At 48.5% G+C, this 18,846-nt stretch overlaps 1 protein-coding gene across 10 annotated transcripts in view; it reads right to left on the bottom strand.

Moving 5' to 3' along the window:
- The window catches only part of FHAD1 (forkhead associated phosphopeptide binding domain 1), a 168,064-nt gene that overhangs the window by 37,228 nt on the left and 111,990 nt on the right, over positions 1–18,846 (bottom strand). For 9 of the 10 annotated variants that reach the window (XR_011467227.1, XM_070384949.1, XM_070384953.1 and 6 more), the window contains 6 exons: positions 15,277–15,347; positions 13,553–13,705; positions 9,957–10,064; positions 9,612–9,719; positions 5,851–5,958; positions 2,135–2,242 (listed from right to left, as the gene is read on the bottom strand). Coding sequence is in view for 9 of the 10 variants with exons in the window: in XM_070384949.1 (XP_070241050.1) it covers positions 2,135–2,242; positions 5,851–5,958; positions 9,612–9,719; positions 9,957–10,064; positions 13,553–13,705; positions 15,277–15,347 (656 nt within the window). In the remaining variant the exon portion in view is untranslated. The remainder of the gene's footprint in view (positions 1–2,134; positions 2,243–5,850; positions 5,959–9,611; positions 9,720–9,956; positions 10,065–13,552; positions 13,706–15,276; positions 15,348–18,846) is intronic. The other variant, XM_070384955.1, reaches the window with a different exon arrangement.

The following is an 18,846-nucleotide window of genomic DNA, read 5'->3' as shown; positions in this document are numbered from 1 at the left end:
TCTGATGGGCCATGAGGTTGCCTCAGGGCAGAACACGCTGCCTGGCATCTTTGCTCCTTGCCAGCTACTCAGCAGCTTACTCAAGTCCAGGGTTCCAGCAGGTCTGAATTTATTTTTCTCCCCTCTCTCCTCTTTCTCTCATATAAATCCTGTTTTCACCCGTAGAGATGAAATCAGTTTTTCAAATGCTCTCCTGTGTGTGCTAATAAAACGGCATGCAAATAAGCCTCCCTATGTCTGACTGGGTCTTAGACCTTGAACTTCCTTGGTCTATCCTGGTGCGTGGGGAGTCCCTGGGGTCAAGTCCCACTTCTCAGCACCTGATGTGATGCCATCAGCCTGCCTGCAGGGTTGTCACAAGATCTTCCCTCCGGTGTTACTGCTGTTTTCTCTAAGGCTGCTGTTGACGACACTGTTGATTGCATTAGTCTCCTCTGTCATGATCCTGAGGACAGATGTTCTCTGGGTTGAGTACCCAGAATGGTCTAATTTCCAGGAGCACTTGGTCCATTTTGTCTAGTGAGCTACACAGCCACTGGGTGTTCATTTTCACTGGGCTAATAAAAACTGTGACCCATTCACTGATTTTGTGATACACTTTTTTGTTTGCATTAATCTCATTCCTAATCCATTTTCTGCCCCAAATAATCTACTTTAAAATTCTAATTCCTCCTTTTCTGCTACCCCTAACTGAAGTATTTTATGGAGGACGCAAGTGAATCATTGGGGAAACAAGGCTGCATGGAGAGATGGCCCCTCCTGGGCTCCCTCTTGGGCAGCGTCCACCTGCCCACAAGGAGTCCTGCACATGTGCATCAGCCCAGAGCTGACAACTCTCACATCATTTCATCCAGCTCATCCTCTGGACACGCTCCAGTTGGTCAAGGCCCCTCTTAAAGTGGTGCTAGGGTGTGCATGCGTGCACACGCATGCTCAGTTGTGTCCAACTCTTTGCGACCCCATGGACCATAGCCCTATCTCCTCTGTCCATGGGATTTTCCAGGCAAGAATACTGGAATGGGTTGCTGTGCCCTCTTCCAGGGGCTCTTCCCAACCCAGGGATTGAACCTTTGTCTCTTGCATTGCAGGCAGATTCTTTGCCACTATGCTGCCTGGGAAGCCCTTACAGATACGTAATCCAGACATGGTTTACTGGCACCTTGAGCAGGGTCGTTCCAAGAGCACCAGCACCCCTTGGACTGCTTTAAAAGTACAGATTCCTGAGTCCACTCTATAGAGAGTGAATCAGAATCTCTGGGGCTAAAGTCCAGGGATTGGGCATTTAAAATTACCACCCCCTCCACAGTGATTCTATGTGTATTAATGTTAGGGAAACGTTCTTCAAAGAAAATGATCCAAGACTGATGTGAATAGACATAAAGACTTGTTTGGTCCCATCTGGTCTTGACAATCCTTTGAAATTGTATTTGCCTGTATTGGAATCTAACTCATTGTTGTCAGGTTGTCCGTTTATCACTTGCCGTGACTTTTGAGACACTGACCTGTATCTGTGTGTGTGTGTGTGTGTGTGTGTGCCCTTTGTACTGCTGGGACCCAGGAGGGTGGAATTCAGTCCTCCAGCTTGGAGATGCCTGAGACAAGGTCCTGGATAACAAACTTCAGCCATGTCTCCTACTCCCAGTGAGAATCGTAAACGTGGTTTGATGATGAAGGTGCTGATAGCGAAGGTGACAGGTTCTGGTGGAGAAACAGCACCAAGGCGGTCGGACATTGACTCCAGGCAGTTGAACCCACAGCGAGCTTAAGGACAGACAGAGGAGCGGTGAGGATGAGGGGGTCCCGGTGGCAGATGGTCCTGGGTTCAGACTCTGCCTCTCCACTTCGTAATAATAATAAAAGCAGCCAACACACACAGCATTCACTGAGTGTGTCAGGTGTGTGTTGGACACACTTGTCTCTGTGTGTGTTAGACATCAAGTCTCCCAGCTCCACGAGGGTGATCTATTGGATCATCTGTATCTCATAAGTGGGCAAAGCAAGGCACGGAGGTGCTAACTGTTGTCTAATGTCCCACAGCCAGATGGCGGCAGGGGTGGGATTTGAACCAGACCGCCTGCCCCCGGAGCCCGGCACTCAGTCACGCTGGCTCCTCTTTCCTCTTAGAGAGGCATACCTCCTTCTGCTTGGTTATACGGTTCTCCAGATCTTGGACCTTTTTCTTTTCCTTCTCTATGGCCTCCTTTGCTTTGTTTTTCTCATAGGCGATGCTGCTCTCGGAAATCTGGAAGTCAACAACAAGCGTTATGAGGGTGTGTGCATGAGAAAGGAAGGGAAGTGACACCCAAGGGGAAAGCTAGCATTAGTAATAGTTGACACCAGTGAGTCAGGGCTGGGGAGCTAGAGCTCAAGGAAGACGATGCCCGTTGGAGAGAGAGACATGAGAACCGGAAGTCAAGTCGTGGTTAGTTATGTCCTCAACAGAGAGAGTTATTCGTCATTCAGGGTTTCTGGGCTGGTGTGCAGGAAGTGACAGGCTGGTGAGTGCTCAGGTCAAGGCGTTTGATTCTGAGCCACTGACTGAACTACTAAACGGACAGACAGTGGCACCAATGTGGTCCTTTGTTGGTACCTGGCTTCTGGGAGGTGGGGCAAGTGAGGCCAAGGGCAGGGGTGGGGGTGGGGGGATGCCTCCTGTCCCAGTAGGCCTGAGGTCTGTGGCTTCAAAGGACACTGGTGGTCTCTCTCCAACCTACGAAGGCTTGGGTCTAAAAACCGAAGTCCAGGACAGTTTGCTGCAGAGAACATTTACCCCATAGATCCTGAGATGGGGAGGGGATTGGAACCCAGCCTCACCTACACAAGCCCCAGGAGGGACACAGCCAGAGTGGGGTCAAGAAACTATTTGCAGCTGTTGAAACTCTTGGAGTGATGCCTCCCACATAAATATAATGTCCACGAGAACATTTTAATGAAATAAATAATTTATCTATGCATAAACAAAAGACTGGAAAGATATGTACCAGAATGTAAATAATGGCTATTTTGGGGCAATTGAGATTATGGTCATTTATATTTTCTTCTTTTCACTGGTCTGGATCTTCTAAATTTTCTTTAGCGAATGTGCATTATTGGGTAAAAAGGGAAAACTATTGAAAACTGTTATGCTTTGGGGATAGGTGGTCCTGGAGAACAGATGATCTTCCCAACAACCCTTTGATTCTCGCATCGCGCCCTTGGCCTCCATCCCCACTGCCCCGCGCTGCACACAGGCCTCGCCGCTGCATCTGGACTCTGATTCTCCTCCCTGCATGGGCTTGGCATTTTCCCACTGCCAAGTCTGCCTGAGACCATCCAGTCCCCACCCTGCCAGGCTGCGTCCTGCCTGATGTAAGAGGCCACCGCATGCTCTGTGGGAGGGCGTGCGCCCTTCTCTTATTCTGTGCTGCTTGGAAAATTACAGATGAAAATGATAATGACGATGCTGCCTGCTCTGTAAACGCTGCACATGAGTGCCTGCGCCGTGTAGTGAACGCAACCCCCCAGGTGGCATCTGCCTTCCATTCTGCAGGTAAGGGCATGGAGGCTGTAAATGAGGCAGTACAAGGACGAGTAATGGGCCAAGGTTGCACCACTGGGTGCCAGTTCAGATGCCAGTGCCCCGCCCTAGCCACTCTGCCACCTGGTGTCTGGACCTTGCCTGAGCTGTCCTCCTGACTGAAGCCCCACCCTACATGGAGGCAGGAGATGCGCCTGAGTGTTCATACGTAGGCTGGCCCAGAGTCTGCCACCCTGCTCAGCAGGGGCGCATGCTATAAAACTCTGCCCTTAGCCCACCTGTATAAGGGATGCCTGGGGGATGCCATTGACCACAGCCTGGGTTCTACCCCTTAACAAGGCTTGCTCTGTGTCGGTGTTCCCTCACCCTGTGTGGACTCTGACCTCACTTCCCTGCCAAGGTCTTTGCTTGACTGTCCTGCCCCCATACCCCGCCATGCACACCGTCCTCCCCAATCGATCTGGACTCTGAGCTCACCTGGGCAGGTGTTTCACAATGAATGCACTGACTCCTCACAACAAATCTCTGTCACTACACCCACATTACAGATGAGGGCACAGAGAGGGGCTTGCCCAGGGTCACACGACACGTTAGGGCAGAGCTGCAATAGGAACTGGTATCAACTCGTTTGGCCCACACAGCTCTCCTGCCACGCCTCGCTTTGCCCCCCACTCTGCGGCTCCCTCTGGCCTTCTTGCCCTGATCCCTCCCCTTTGGTTTCCATCTTGTTCCAGTGTGATTTCATTCTTCCCGCCCTGTCCCCACCACCCCCTGGCTAACTCAGGCGCCCTCCTTTGCACTTGGGACCCCTGACCTGGGGCATTCTCTTCCCGCGGATGTCACTGTAGTGTTCCTCTGCCCTCCAGGTCTCACTCAATGTCACCAAATACGAGAGGCCCTCCCTGCCTGTTGGCCACTCTCTAACTCATGCTGGTTTTGTACAGCCTGTGGTTCTGGGGTCACCTGGGCGTTTGTTTACATGGCTGTCTGCCCTCCATCCTAGAGCGGTGGGCTCACGAGGGCAAGGCCATGGCCCGTCTAGTGCTCTGCAGTATCCCTGACACCCAGTAGGGCCTGGCACATGGCAGGTACTCCATAAATATTTGCAGATGGATGAATACAACTGCATCAAACAATTCACTGAGTTGTCCGCCGTTTCTGGACGTTCCAAGGGGCTGGCACGTGTCTCTTTGCACTCCCTGGAGCCCAGCTCCTAGAGATGCCACCACAGGTCACTAAGGGCACTGCCACCTGGCCTCTTGGCTCCAGGGAGCCCCTGTTTGACTTTCAGGGCATGGCTTGGGCATCCATCCCTCCTCTTGGCCTTGGGGGTCTGCCTTCATGGTGGCTCCATGCAGGTGAGGCTGGTGAGCCCAGTTCCCGGACTTGTAGGGGATGTCACCAGCTCTGCCCCAGCCTGGTGCTTGGACTCCCTTCTCCCCTCCCACATCACTCTCCTCCAGGGTGTACTTCTCATTTGTTCCAGAAGGCACTGACCCCGGGCGCTTATTTGATGTGACTGCCGTGTGAGCTGGTTATGTTCCTGTCTACTCCATCTTCCTCTGCATCGTTTGTCTCTACACCTGACCATTAGCCCAGGGAGGGTCTACTTGGGAATCTCTGAAACTAGGAGGACGGAGCCAGGAGGGTGTTGTTCTGCTGTGCCCACGCTGGGTTGCCTCTTAAATACCTTTCAGTGATGAGGAGGAAGAGGATGCTGGCTGAAGGACTGACCCAGACTCCAACCAGGCGTATCCCCTTGAGGGCATCTCTCCTCCCCAGGCAGTTGACCAGCAGGGCTTATGGAGATGGTCCTCTGTGGGTGAGGGCAGGTCTAAGTACTTAATATACACTGTGCTGTGTGCACTAAGTCGTTTCAGTCGTGTCTGACTCTTTGCGACCCCATGGACTGTAGCCCAGCAGCCTCCTCTGTCCAAGGGATTCTCCAGGCAAGAATACTGGAGTGGATTGCCATGTCCTTCTCCAGGGGATATTCCTGACCCAGGGGTTGAACCCAACTCTTTAGCGCCACTTGGGAAGCCCCGAAAAACACTAACTGGTTTAATCTCATGATGCAGGGGTAGTTAGCCTCCCCATGTTATGGATGATGAAACTGGTCCAGGAGGTGAGGTGGTCTGCCCTAGGGTCATACAGCTGTTGAGTCCTGTGATGTGACATCAGCCACTCTGATCAGTGGCACAGCTCCCCATCAGCCTGCTTTACCACCTGCTCTACATCCGGGTACCAAAACACAGTCTTGCATCTGGTTCTGAAGCTGCTTCCAAGGGCTTTCGGCTGCCACCACCCACGTCCTCTCTCTCTGCTCCCCATACCTCCTTCTGCTGTGTTAAGTGGTTCTCCAGATCTTGCACTTTCCTCTTTTCTGTCTCTAAGGCTTCCTTGGCTTTTCTTTTCTCATGGGCCATGCTGCTCTCCAAAACCTGAAAATCAATGACCGGTCTTTTTGGTTGCCTGCACATTTAGCGGGGGAAATTGCTAGTAAGCATGATACCAATAGTAACGACAGTAGCTCAAATGCTGGAGGCTGGTCTTATGTGCCAGGGCCCAAGGCCAGTGCTCTTCACCCAGTTTATTCTCATAGCATCCTCATCCACAGAGAAGTTGTGTCCCCATTTTATAGGTGAGGAAACTAAAGAGTGGAAAGTTCCTGGGGACCCAGGGGTCCTGCAGTTTGTTAGTGGAGAGGCCAGGACTGAGCCCTGATATTGTTCGTGTGCAGAGGCCCCGGCAGGGAGCCAGTGAGGAAAGGCGACCAAGCCTGTCTTATTACGGAGTCTGAGTTCTTACCATCGTGCCAGGCTGCCTCTCTGATAAGAAGAAGAATCTCATTAATAATGGAATTTCCCATTATTGAAATAAATCTCTGAAATAGAATCAGGTTTCTAAAAGAGGGCAGTGTATTGAATTAATGAGCCACACATACATATTTCTGGAAGGGGAGGGGACGAACCTCACAAGGGAAGCTCTGAGGGGATGAGAGGGCTGTGGTTAGTATTTAGTGCCCATAATCAGGGATTTTTTATCCAGGAAGCAACTTGCTGATGAGCCGTTCAGTTAAATGGTTTATGCAAATTGCAGAAGGATAGAAGCTGCCGGCAAAGCCCCTGTTTCTAGTCACTGCAAGAAAGGCACCTCAACTCTCAAATAGGTTTTATTATTATTACTTTTTTATATGCACCAAACTTAAAGTCTTTATTGAATTTGTTGCAATATTGCTTCTGTTTTATGTTTTGGTTTTTTGGCTGCCAGGCATGTGGGATCTTAGCTCCCCAACCAGGGGCCAAACCCACTCCCCTGGCATTGGAAGACAAAATCTTAATCACTGGACTAGCAGGGGAGTCCTGGAATGGGTTGTGTTTTAAACACCATTGGCTGTCAGATGTCTGGAAGTTGGAATGTGGTTTCCATTATAGCCAGTGGTTAGGGTCCTAGATTAGCCTGCAAAAATATTCAATCCATAATATGGATGAAATAGTATATACTTTTGTATATTTTTTTCAGTGAAAAGCAGTTTAAAAAACTCCAACACTCAGCGGTTCCAATACCAGCCCTCAACAAAGCAGAAGAGCACTAACATCATGGGAGCTCCACGTTTATTTTGAAGTGTGAGGTGGGTTTAGGGGTAAGACATTTTGCTGCCCCACTGTGTCTGATCTCACATCGACACTCAGGACTTTGCTATGCCGCCGAGCTGGGCACCGCAGGGAAGGCTGTCCTTGCACAACTCAGGCCCAAGTTCTGTCCCCCTTGGACATTTTGCTTCCACACTCCTGGGCAGGTCTTGGGAATTAACCTTTAAAGTTACCTCCAAACCAGCCATGTGACCTGGTGATTCTGTCGTTCTTAGAGATTCATCTGACAGTGTGGTGCATGCATGTGTGCAATACACTTAGTCGTGCCCGACTCTTTGTGGCCCCATAGACTGCAGCCCACCAGGCTCCTCTGTCCATGGGATTCTCCAGGCAAGAATACTGGGGTGGGTTGCCATGCCCTCCTCCAGGGAATCTTCCTCACCAGGGATCGAATCCGTGTCTCTTGTGTCTCCTGTGGGGTCTTTATCACTAGTGCCACCTGGGAAGCCCCTGACAGTGTGGAGGAAGGTCTAATGGAAAGAAAAATCTCACGTGACTGTCTGAGGTTGATCAAAGCCTGTGTCTGAGGTTCTGATTTCAGATTTCCTGACAAGAAGCCACAGAGAGGTCCTCCTGGGAGGAGCGGGCTGATGTTGTCCATGGTGTGGGTGACCCGGCCACAACTCCTCTTGCCTTGGGGCTATCCACCATCAGCCTGTCCTTAAATCTCCCTTCTGAAGTGCCCCATGACCTCAAGACCGCTCAGTTCAAGGGGCTTTCCCATCCCTGTGCAGATGACCTCTCAGTGGCATTTCGCCCCAGCGAACCCTTGGGAGACCCTCCTCTTCCTCGCCATCCCTGGAGAAATAACTCAGGACCAGGCGCTGACACTGTTTACACAGGCCTGCAGAGCACATCTGCACCAGAGACCCAAGTGAAACCCAACATGTAAACACCTCCCCTCCCTGGATAGGATCAAACTGCATGAGCTCTACTCACAGGTTCCTCTTTTCCCTTCCTGGGGGGTGGGGCAAGGATTTCACTCTGAGAGGTGGGGATGTGGTGGAGGGTTCATACAGTAAGTGCCTAAACAGCACTGGAAGTACAGTGATGGTATTAATAGCCACCGTTCATTGAGTGATGATTCTGGGTCAAACACTTCATTGTACATGATCTCTAACCATTATCTCACAGCCATCCTTTAAAGAAGGTAGGTACTGAGTCAGTAAGCAGCCCAGCCGGAATCTGAACCCATGTCTCATCTGGATGCAAAGCCTCACTCTTCACCCCTTTACACTGCCCCAGGACTGAAGCACAAATGAGAACGTCGAGTAAAAAAGACCCAGGGATCTGAGAGTGACCAAAGGTAAGTATATTCAAGTGAACAATGTAATAAGGCTTTCCCCAAACCTAGTTTGGACACATCAGCAGAAGTATAACATCTTTGAATGGGGCAAGGACAGTCCTGCTCTAGGCCACTGCATGATGGAAAACTGTCCAGATTTGGCTACAAACAGTTTAGGAAGAAAGCAGATGATGGGCTGCAAACCCAGATGCCTGTAGGGGCTCAACAGTTACCTGAAATGAAATGAGTTGTGTTGAATGCAGTAGGGAATGGTGGGGACTGTGGCAAACATCTGCTACTTGGTTCAGCTCCAGTCCATTTCTGCTGCAAGTAGAAAGGAGGGCCAGTCTTCCTGACTTTTCAAGAGAGGATGGGAATCTGGATTTGTCAGTAAATTTTATGAATTCAAGATAAAACACTCTAGGCCCAAGCATAACATGTCTATGAGCCCTTTTCAGCCAGTGAGCTGCTAATCTGTCACAGGTTAATCTGTCGCAGCTCAGAGGAGGGGACCAAGGCCAGGCTCCAGGCCTGTGAAGGGCATTTGTGTCTGGAGAGGAGCTGGTACCTCTATTCTTATGCATCTAAAAGGTTACTCTGTGAAGAGAAAGCAGACGGGACTTGCAGGAGCCCAGAGGGGTGGGTGGAGGGTTGGAACCTTTTCTGAAAGAGAATCTGAGTCAACTCAATCTAAAGGAAGAATTTTCTGCTAGCCAAGGCATCAACACTGGGATGGACTTCCCTGGGCTGTAGAAAATTTCTTGGTGGTGGAAATGAAGTGTGGGGCATTTTAGGATGTTGTTGGATTCACGTTGCCCTAAAGTCCCAGGATTCTGAAATTCCTCCATTTTTAGGATTCAGGATATAGTCTCCATGCAGAAAACACACATGTTACCAATCCTGATGTGTCCCCTAGGATTGTATTTTATGACATTTACAATTTTTGTGTAAATTGTAGGCGCAAGGTTACAACTCTAGGGTCCTCTCCTAGAGTCCCACTTGCTTCTTCCTAAAGTAGCTGAGCTCCCCCACGGACAAATCCCTCTAGGAAACTCCGCCACGCTTGACTCCCCATCAGCTGTGGTTTGAAACTTACTTCCACGTGGCCCTCAAGCTGGGTTTGGGTTTGAGCCGCCTATCTCCCCGAGCTGCGTACCTCCTTCTGGTGGGTTAAGCGGTTCTCCAGCTCTTGGACTTTGCTCTGTTGTCCTTCTAATGCTTCCTTTGCTCTGCTTTTCTCCTGAGAAATGGTCTCCTCCAAAGCCTGAAAACCAATGACCGGCGTTTAACAGAATTACGATGGCAGGAATCCAGATTCTGCTAGGCATTGCATGGGCAGGTGAACTCTTTACTACTCACAGCATCCCCATGGGGAGACTGTGGGCAGCTGAGAGCCTGGCAGCTGGGGTGGGCAGGCCCAGATGAGTGTCCCAGGTGAGTCCGTCCTGGCTGCCTGACCTTGCCCTGGGCTCAGGCCAGCTCTGCCTCCCCGAGCTCATACCTTTTTCTGGCGGGTTAACCGGTCCTCCAGCTCTTGGGCTCTCTTCCGTTCTTCTTCTAATGCTTCTTTCGCTCTGTTTTTCTCTTGAGTAATGCTTTCCTCCAAAGCCTGAAAGTCATGACTGTTGTTTAATAGACATAGTTACCATGGTAGGAATCTGGACTCCAGGCCAGGCACTTCACAGATTAACTCTTTCACATCTCAACACACAACAAACCCAAGGAAAACTGTGGACAGTATATCTAGGGCCTAAGATAATGGGGTCTGGAGTTGGCAGGATCAGATTAGAGCCTGCGGCTGATTCTTCCTAGGGGTATAGTCTTGGGCAAGTGAGAAGCTTTAGAAACCTCAGTTTCTCCATCTGTACAATGGGGACAGTAAGAGTGCTTCCTGCATTGGGTTGATAGAAGCAGCAGATGAGATGATGAACATGAAATGCTTGTCACATGATAATCATTCACTAGTAAAGATCAATCATTTCTTCTGTCATTTCCACTTTCTTGAGGAGGAAATAGGCTTAGAGAGATTAGGAATGTTTACCAATGAATCACATCAATGGGAAACTGAACCCTGGTCCCTTTGATTCTAGAACCAGTAGTTGGCAAGCTACGGCATGTGGGCCAAATGTGGCCCACTGTCTGCTTTTTTTTGTAAATAAAGTTTTATTGGAACTCCACCATGCTCATCGTGGGTTGCCTTGGCACTGCAACCACAGAGCTGAGAAATCAGGACAAAGACATGACCTGCACAACTGAAAACAGATACTATGTGGCTCTTTATGGGAGAAGTTTGCTGACCCCTGATCTAAACCATTAGTGTGTGCATAAGTCAGGGGGATGTGGTTAGCAGATCATAATAATAATTAAAAAAGAACGATAGCTTCATAAGTTAGCTACTCAGTCGTGTCTGACTCTTTGCAACCCATGGACTGTAGCCCACCAGGCTCCTCTGTCCATGGAATTCTCCAGGCAAGAATACTGGAGTGGGTAGCCATTCCCTTCTCCAAGGCATCTTTCTGACCCAGGGATGGAACCCCTGCGTTGCAGGCAGATTCCTTAATGTCTGAGCCACCAGAGAAGCTCTATAAGGGAACCTAGAATTTCTTACCATTGAAGCAGAGTCCTAAGACAAGTCAGGATTTGTGAGGAGGAGCTTAATTAATGAATTTTGACACACATATTTTTAGAAAGGGTGGGGGGTGACAGTGCCATGTTCATTTAAAATTGGGGAACCTAGCACTCAAGCCTGCGATGATACTTCTGGATGAGTCCCTGGGGTCAAGCCAATCAATGTAAGTGTCTGGGGAAGAATGACCCTCAATGGGACAGTAGTGGACATGAGCAGCTGTACTGTCTGTCTGTGGGTCCCTGGCTTTGTGTTCCCCTCTGCAAGGGGTGGTGTGCCCTCTGAAGTTTGGCGTGATTAAAGGGGGGTTGATGTCGCCCTTGAAACCCTGTGTCTGTTGGAATCAATGTTACAAAGGGGCATCTGGAGGGCCCAGGCTGGTGCCGAAGGTGGTGGTGAACAGGCTGGGGCTATAGTACTGTACATTCACAGTGGAAAACAGTCAAACCAAAACTGAAACTAAAATAAGACATTTGGGAAGGGAGAAATTAAACAGAGAAGAGAGAGGAAACAGGTGGAGAGTTCTGTGAAGGTTTTGAAGATTTTTAGGTTCTTTCTGGTTTTATTTCCCTCTCTATAGAATGGCATTGTTTTTTTTCTTCTACATCTAATTGCCCTTCTGAAGGGACCTGTCTTGATTTAAGGCCATTGTTTATATACCTGTATGGGGCTCACAGGCGATTTTGGTCAGGTGGTTCTTTCTTTTTAATATTTTATTTCACAAAAGGCAGAGAAAGAGGCAAAGAGGAGAAGAGGTAGTGAGGCACGGATTAGAGGATGAGATGAAACCAGCAGAGGCCGCTGCCTCTTGGAGAGGCCTGGAGAGTTGGGGCGTCTGACAGAGAAGGAGGGTCCCGGCAGGAAGTCACCAAGCTGTTCCTGGTGGAGATGGAGGAACTGGCAGTTCTGGTCCTTTTTGGTGGAAGAAAGGAGGTGCTGGGGTTCGGTGGATCTGGTGCTGCTGTTTTGAGGTACGTGGGAGATGCTCTCTGCGGTGGCTGCACGTGGGAACCACCAGGGAGAGCTCACCAATCCCAGGGCCTGAGCTGCACCCCCACCCCAGCTAGATCAGAATCTGGGGGTGGGGGAGGGGGAGGGGTGCAAGGCCTTAACATTTTTTTTAATCTCTTGAATGACAGAAGTGCAGCCAAAGTCATGAACCAGGGATCCAGGGTGATGGTGACGGAGGTAGTTAAATTCATGGTGGGTCCCTGAATATCAAAAATGGCCAACTCAGGACTTCCCTGATGGTCCAGTGGTTAAGAATCCTCCTTGCAATGCAGGGGACATGGGTTTGAACCCTGGTCTGGGAATTAAGATCCCGCATGCTGGGGAGCAACTAAGCCCACAAGCCACAACTACTGGAGCCATCACATCTAGAGAGTCCATTTGCTGCAATGAAAGATCCTGCAAGATGCAATGAAGAGCCTGCATGTTGCAACTAAGAAGCGACACAGCCAAATATATAAATAAATATAAAAAAAAATACAAGGAAAGGAGGAGAATTGGCCTATTAACTGCAGTTTCTGGCCTTCTCCTGAGATTCTGAATCAGTGGAGCTGGGGCAGGGCCCAAGAATCTGTATTTTCAACCAGCTTCCAGGTGGTTCTTATCTGCCAGCTTGGGTAAAACCTTTGTCTGAGACTCTGTCGCTGAACATGTGTCTGCAGAGCTGTGCCATCAGCACTGGCTAGGAGCTTGTCAGAAATGCAGAGTCCCAGGTTCCACCCCAGACGGGCTGAGTCAGAATCTGCCTTTTTACAACATCCCCAGGTGATTCACAGGCAACTCTGAGTTGAGAGGCACTGCTGGTAGCATCCTTTAATTGGCCGTTTTCTAGAAAAGTAAGCAGCAATTTTGGCCATTTTATTCCCTTGATCTGTATAAACAGAAAGCAAAAGACTGAAATAACACTGGCTGGTCTTGCACATACTTAGAAACACTCTGTCGGTCATAAACCAGGACTTGTAGTAATGCCTCAGATCTGTAAAATCAGCTGCAGTGTATAAACCAATGAAGTACTGTTTCTAGAAATTGCAATAACCGTGCCTACTCAAGTTGATCCTGCTCTGAGTTTTAAGACCCAAGCTTCATGTTAATTCCTCCAACATTATTCACCCTTTTTATCTATTTTTTAAAAAACATGTCTATTTATTTAGGTGCACTGGGTCTTAAGTTGCAGCAAGTAGGATCTTCGAGCTTCATTGTGGCCCGTAGGATCTTCAGTTGGGGCTTGCCGGATGTGGTTCCCTGACCAGGGATCGAACCCAGGCCCTCTGCATTGAGAGTGTGGGATCTTAGCCACTGAACTACCGGAGAAGTCTCCATTCACCCTCTTAAATTAATTTAGTTCCATGGCATCCATCAAGATTGCTGCTGAAGTTTCTGCTCTAAATGTGCGCCCTCAGTTTTTTATGGGGAAGGTCATCTCATCCTTCCAGCATGAAAGGGAAGGATAGGGGCCTCCTTACCACCTTCTCTTCCATCAGGCACTTGACTCGGGCTTTCAGCTTCTCCTCCTGCTGGAGCCTTTCCTCGCTCAGCTTCTCCTTCTCTGCCAGGTGCTCCCGCAACTTCTCTTGCATCAGAGACTGCTGAGTTTCCTGAGAACTGCTGATCTTGATCTGAAGGGAGAGGAAGGGAGATTGTGGCTGATTAGTCCTGTTTGGAACTAATGCAGGAGTCATTTCCACTACTTTTGCGGGAGGGACAAAAGTTCCCAAAACTTTCTGAAAAATGCAGAAAAACTATGCTTAACCTAGTAACTAGTAGGGAAGCAGCAGAGCATCATAGGTAAGAGTTCAGATTCTAGATCTAGACAGACTCTCAGCCATAGTTCTTTCTAGATGCTTTTTCATTTAAAAGATGAGGTTAATATGAATATATGAATATATACTTCTTAGTGTTATCAGGACTGAAGGAGACGATGTTGGAAAGCTTTTACCTCAGTGCTTAGCACGTAGTAGATGCTTAGCAAATGGTAGTTAGGCTTATTTGTTATTATTTGCTGAGTATAAGAGAAAAAGCAGTGAGCTAGGGCCAGAAGGCCTGAACTTTTGTCTTGATTCTTCCACCAACTAGCTGTGTGACATTGAGATAGTCACCTAAGCCTCTGTATGTCATTGTCCCTATCTGTAAAATAAGGAGAATGGACTAGATCAGGGCTTGGCAAACTATTGTCTGCAGCTCACATCTGGACCACTGTCTATTTTTATAAATAAAGTTTTATTGGAACAGAGCATGCTTGCCACACCCATTCGTTTATGCAATTGTCTATGGTTGTCTTTGCTGTATAGTAGCAGAGTCAGATAGGTGTGACAGAGATGATATGTCCTGAAATATTTACCGGCCCTTTACAGAAAAATTTTCTTACCCCTGGAATTGATGGTCTTTGTGGCTGATTGCTGCGGTGCTCCCCCTATTTCACCCTTCCTCTATTCATACCTTTGGTTATGTAACTTGTAGTGCCTGCCGATATCCTGCCCCCGAAGCTGAACTCAGTCATGTGACTTGCTCTGGCCAATGGGATGTTGGCAGACATAACACAAGGGCCTGGTTTCTCTTCCTGATCTCTGCTTCCTCTGCTAGTGCCATGAGAACATGCTCAGGCCAGCCTGCTGGAGGATCAGAGACGTGTGCAACAGAGCACAGCTGCTCCAGCTGAGGCCAGCCTAGATCAGTCAAGAGCCAGCCAACACCCAGGACTGTGAGTAAGTCCATCCAAGGCCAAAGGATTCATCCCCCAGCTGGGCCTGGACATGTGAGCAGTGGACAGTAATTGTGGAATACTGCTATTGTTTATTATGCAGTATTAATATGGCAATAGCTGTCAGAGCAATACAATCCCTAAGGGTTATTTTGCCTCTAAAATGTTGACATTGTGTAACTTTTGGTATGTCTGCTCTCTGTACTGTGGCTAGCTGTACTTCTTCCACTGCATTTAATAAACACAAATTTTAAGATCTAATGTCATTTAAAATTGTCTGGGTTTGGACAGAGGAAAACAACTCTCCTTGCCCTCCTGGGAGATCTCAGCTACCCCATCTGAATCATTTGGAGTGAAACTGGAGATATCATATCACCTTTTGGAGAATGTGCACTGACTACCTCATAGAGGAACAACGGAGTTAAGATGCCCAGTGCCATGAAAATTTTAAGGAGGAGCTGAAATGAACTTTTGGAGCTCAAAGATTACCTGAAGTTCCTGGGTCCGGCTTGTAATTTTTTTATAATGTTCCAGAAGGTATTTCAGATACAAAGACAATCCTTAAGAAGAGAAGCAAGAAGAAGGTAAGTATCAAGTCAATTCACTTTCTTTGTTTTATGAATAATGTCTTCACAGGGCTTGCTGACAGGAGGATGAGGGCAACGCTACCCTCCCATCAAGATAACACAAGTTGCCATCCATCTTGTGTTTTTTTAAATGGCTGATCAGCTTCAGTTGGGCTCAAATCCAACTTTCTTTTTGGAGGTAGACAATAAAAACCATCCACAGAACCCTTGTTGACTAAGTGTCCACTGTGCACAAAACTGTGAGCTGAGCTTGGGGGATGGTATGAAGCCATTCCTCAAGGGACTCAGGTTCAGTCTGAGAACAGGTCTAAGTGTCTGACAGGAAACAGGCAGTGACCCCAGGTGGTGTGGAAGTGACCGCTGAAGGAGTGGGGAAGTGTGAGGGTCCCAGAAGAAGAGCTATCGTTTACCCAGAGTGATCACCGCTCAGCTGAGGATCCACTGGGCGTGGGCACTGGCATATGTTCAGAGTTGGAGGGGAGGACATTTCAGGATGGATGATGTGGATGAATGGTGCCCCACAGGAATAAAAGGATATTAGCATGTGGTTTCTTAACGACATCACAGTGAGTTGATGGTGACATTCAGAGGGACTTGATTACAGGCTGATGGGTAGACCAATCTGGTCTGGTACAGAGACAGAGAGGCTTTTCATTCTGGGTGTCAAAGCTTAATTATGTTCTGGTTATGAAGAACATTTGATAGATATTTTTTAACTATGGGGTTTATTTTTCTAAATATGGGTTGATTGAGCAGTCAGTTGGTTGGGGATGCCCTTAAAAGAAAGTTTAAGTTTTCCCAGTGTGAACCTTAAAAGGTCAGAGAAGTACTTTCATTTATTAAATTCTCTGTTGGGGGAACAAAGCTTCTCGCCTGACATTTTATTTATTTTTGATTTTTCAAAGGGTCTTGATCAGTGGTTGTGTCTTGGCTAGAATTTGTGGGACTTTGGTTGCTATACAGTCGGCATTTACAAAATCTGAAGCATCATAAATAAAGTTATTTATTTAATCATAAAAAAATCAATGCCCCCCCCCCACCACACGCAAAGATTTCCAGGTCCTAATCCTGAGAGCCCATGGACATTACCTGACAGCGCAGACAGAGATTTGTGGATTTGAGGAAGTTGAGGATCTTGAGATGGGGGGCTTATCCTGGATTGTCTGTGTGGGTCCAATATAGGCACATGGGTTCTTACAAGAAGTGGACAGAGGGAGTTTGACTATAGACAGAGGAGAAGGTGATGTGACAGAGCAGAGAAACCTGAAGATACTCCCTTGCTGGCTTTGGAGATAGAAGAAGGGGCCATGAGCCACAGAATGCAAGGGATGAAGGAGTAAAGACTGGAAAGGAGTAAAGACTGGAAAAGGTGAGGGATCAGATTTTTTTCCTACACCCTCTGGAAGAGACCGACCCCTTGACTTTAGCTTAGTGAAACTAATTTTGGACTTTGGGCTCCAGAGCTGTAAAAGAATAAATATGAGTTGTGTTAATATAAGCCACACACCTGTGATAATTTGTTATCACAGCCATGTGTGCATGCACACTAAGTCACTTCAGTCGTGTCCAACTCTGCAACCCAATGGACTTTAGCCTGCCAGATCCTCTGTCCATGGGATTCTCCAGGTAAGAGTACTGGAGTGGGCTGCCATGCCCTCCTCCAGGGGATCTCCTCGACCCAGGGATCGAACCTGTCTCTCTTTTATCTCCTGCACTGGCAGGCAGGTTCTTTACCACTAGTGCCACCTGGGAAGCCCATGACAGTCACAGGAAACTAATATCGGGGGGTGAAGGGAGGAGGCAGGATGAGAGGTGGGGAATGCAGCACATGTTCTGGAAGAGGGTCGAGGTTAGTTGGGGTGGAGTGGATGATGGGGAGGGGAGGAGTAAAGGGAAGAGTTGGGATGGAGGCTGAGGTCAATTTGTGGCCAGCCTAGGGCAGTGGCCTAAAGACTGTAAACCTGACTTAAATTCATGAGTGTGGCCTGTGTGCCCAGCTCTCTGCTAAGCAATCGACGCATCACCCCACTGTATCGTCTGACCATCACCCCATTTTACAGACTAGGCAGGGGGGCGCTGAGACATGTGGCTGCTAGATGCTGGCAAGCAACCTAGCCAGGGCTTGGGCTTGCAGCAGTTGGACTCCAGGGTCTGAGTCACTGCTTTTTCGGCTGCTGATAGAGCAGTGAATTGGCTTAATGAACTGTATTTTTTTTTTTTTTCCAGAAAAATAACAGATGAATTAGAGAGGAAGGAGCCAGTAGAGTTTCTTAACTATAGCACTACTGACATATTAAAAGACACTTGCTCCTTGGAAGAAAAGCTATGACCAACCTACACAGCGTATTAAAAAGCAGAGACATCACTTTGCTGACAAACGTCCATATACTCAAAGCTGGGCTTTCCTAGTGGCTCAGATGGTAAAGCATCTGCCTGCAATGCAGGAGACCTGGGTTTGGTCCCTGGGTTGGGAAGATCCCCTGGAGAAGGAAATGGCAACCCACTCCAGTACTCTTGCCTGGAAAATTCCATGGATGGATGAGCCTGGTAGGCTACAGTCCATGGGGTCACAAAGAGTTGGACACGACTGAGCGACCTCGCTTTCTGACTTTCCCTTTCTTTCTTACGGTTCTTCCAGTAGTCACACATGGATGTGACTGCTGGACCACAAAGAAGGCTGAGCACCAAACAATTGATGCTTTCCAACTGTGGTGCTGGAGAAGACTCCTGAAAGTCCCATGGACTGTAAGGAGATCAAACCAGTCAATTCTAAAGGAAATCAACCCTGAATATTCACTGGAAGGACTGATGCTGAAGCTGAAGCTCCAATACTTTGGTCACCTGATGCAAAGAGCCGACTCATTGGAAAAGACCCTGATTCTGGGAAAGATTGAGGGCAGGAGGAGAAGGAGGCGACTGAGGATGAGACGGTTGGATGGCACCACTGATCAATGGACATGAATTTGAGCAAACTCAGGGAGACAGTGAAGGACAGGGAAGCCTGGTGTGCTGCAGTTCATGGGGTCACAAAGAGGAGGACATGACTCAGTGACGGAGCGACAGCTGATATATTGGGCTGGATAATCCTCTGTTGGGGGGCTGTCCTGTGCAGTGTAAGAATCTTGAGCAGCATCCTGGCCTCTAGCCTCTGGCTTCCAGGAGCATCCCTCATCCCAGCTGTGATGATCAAAGATGAGAAGGTTTTGAGAAAGAGACCCGGTGGGAGTGGGGGCGGGTGGGTAGGACAGAGAGAACAGAGCTTGGGGAGGAAGGTGGGCCTTCAAAGACGAAGTCACAAGTTAGTGGTGAGGACAGAGGGTGTAACACACTGTAAGGTCTTGGTGGGACAGGAGTACGAGCTGTAGAAAAGGAGTTAAAGAAGCAGTGATCCTGAAGATGCACCAGCTTGAAGGGCATGTTTGATGACAAAGGAGTGAGACGCAGAGAAAGGCTGGAGATGCTGAAGGAGGAG

This window comes from Bos mutus, chromosome 16 (genome assembly GCF_027580195.1).
Source record: "Bos mutus isolate GX-2022 chromosome 16, NWIPB_WYAK_1.1, whole genome shotgun sequence".
Classification (NCBI taxonomy): Eukaryota; Metazoa; Chordata; class Mammalia; order Artiodactyla; family Bovidae; genus Bos; species Bos mutus.
Note: the sequence above shows the minus strand (reverse complement) of the source record. Positions and strands in the feature narration are given on the sequence as shown.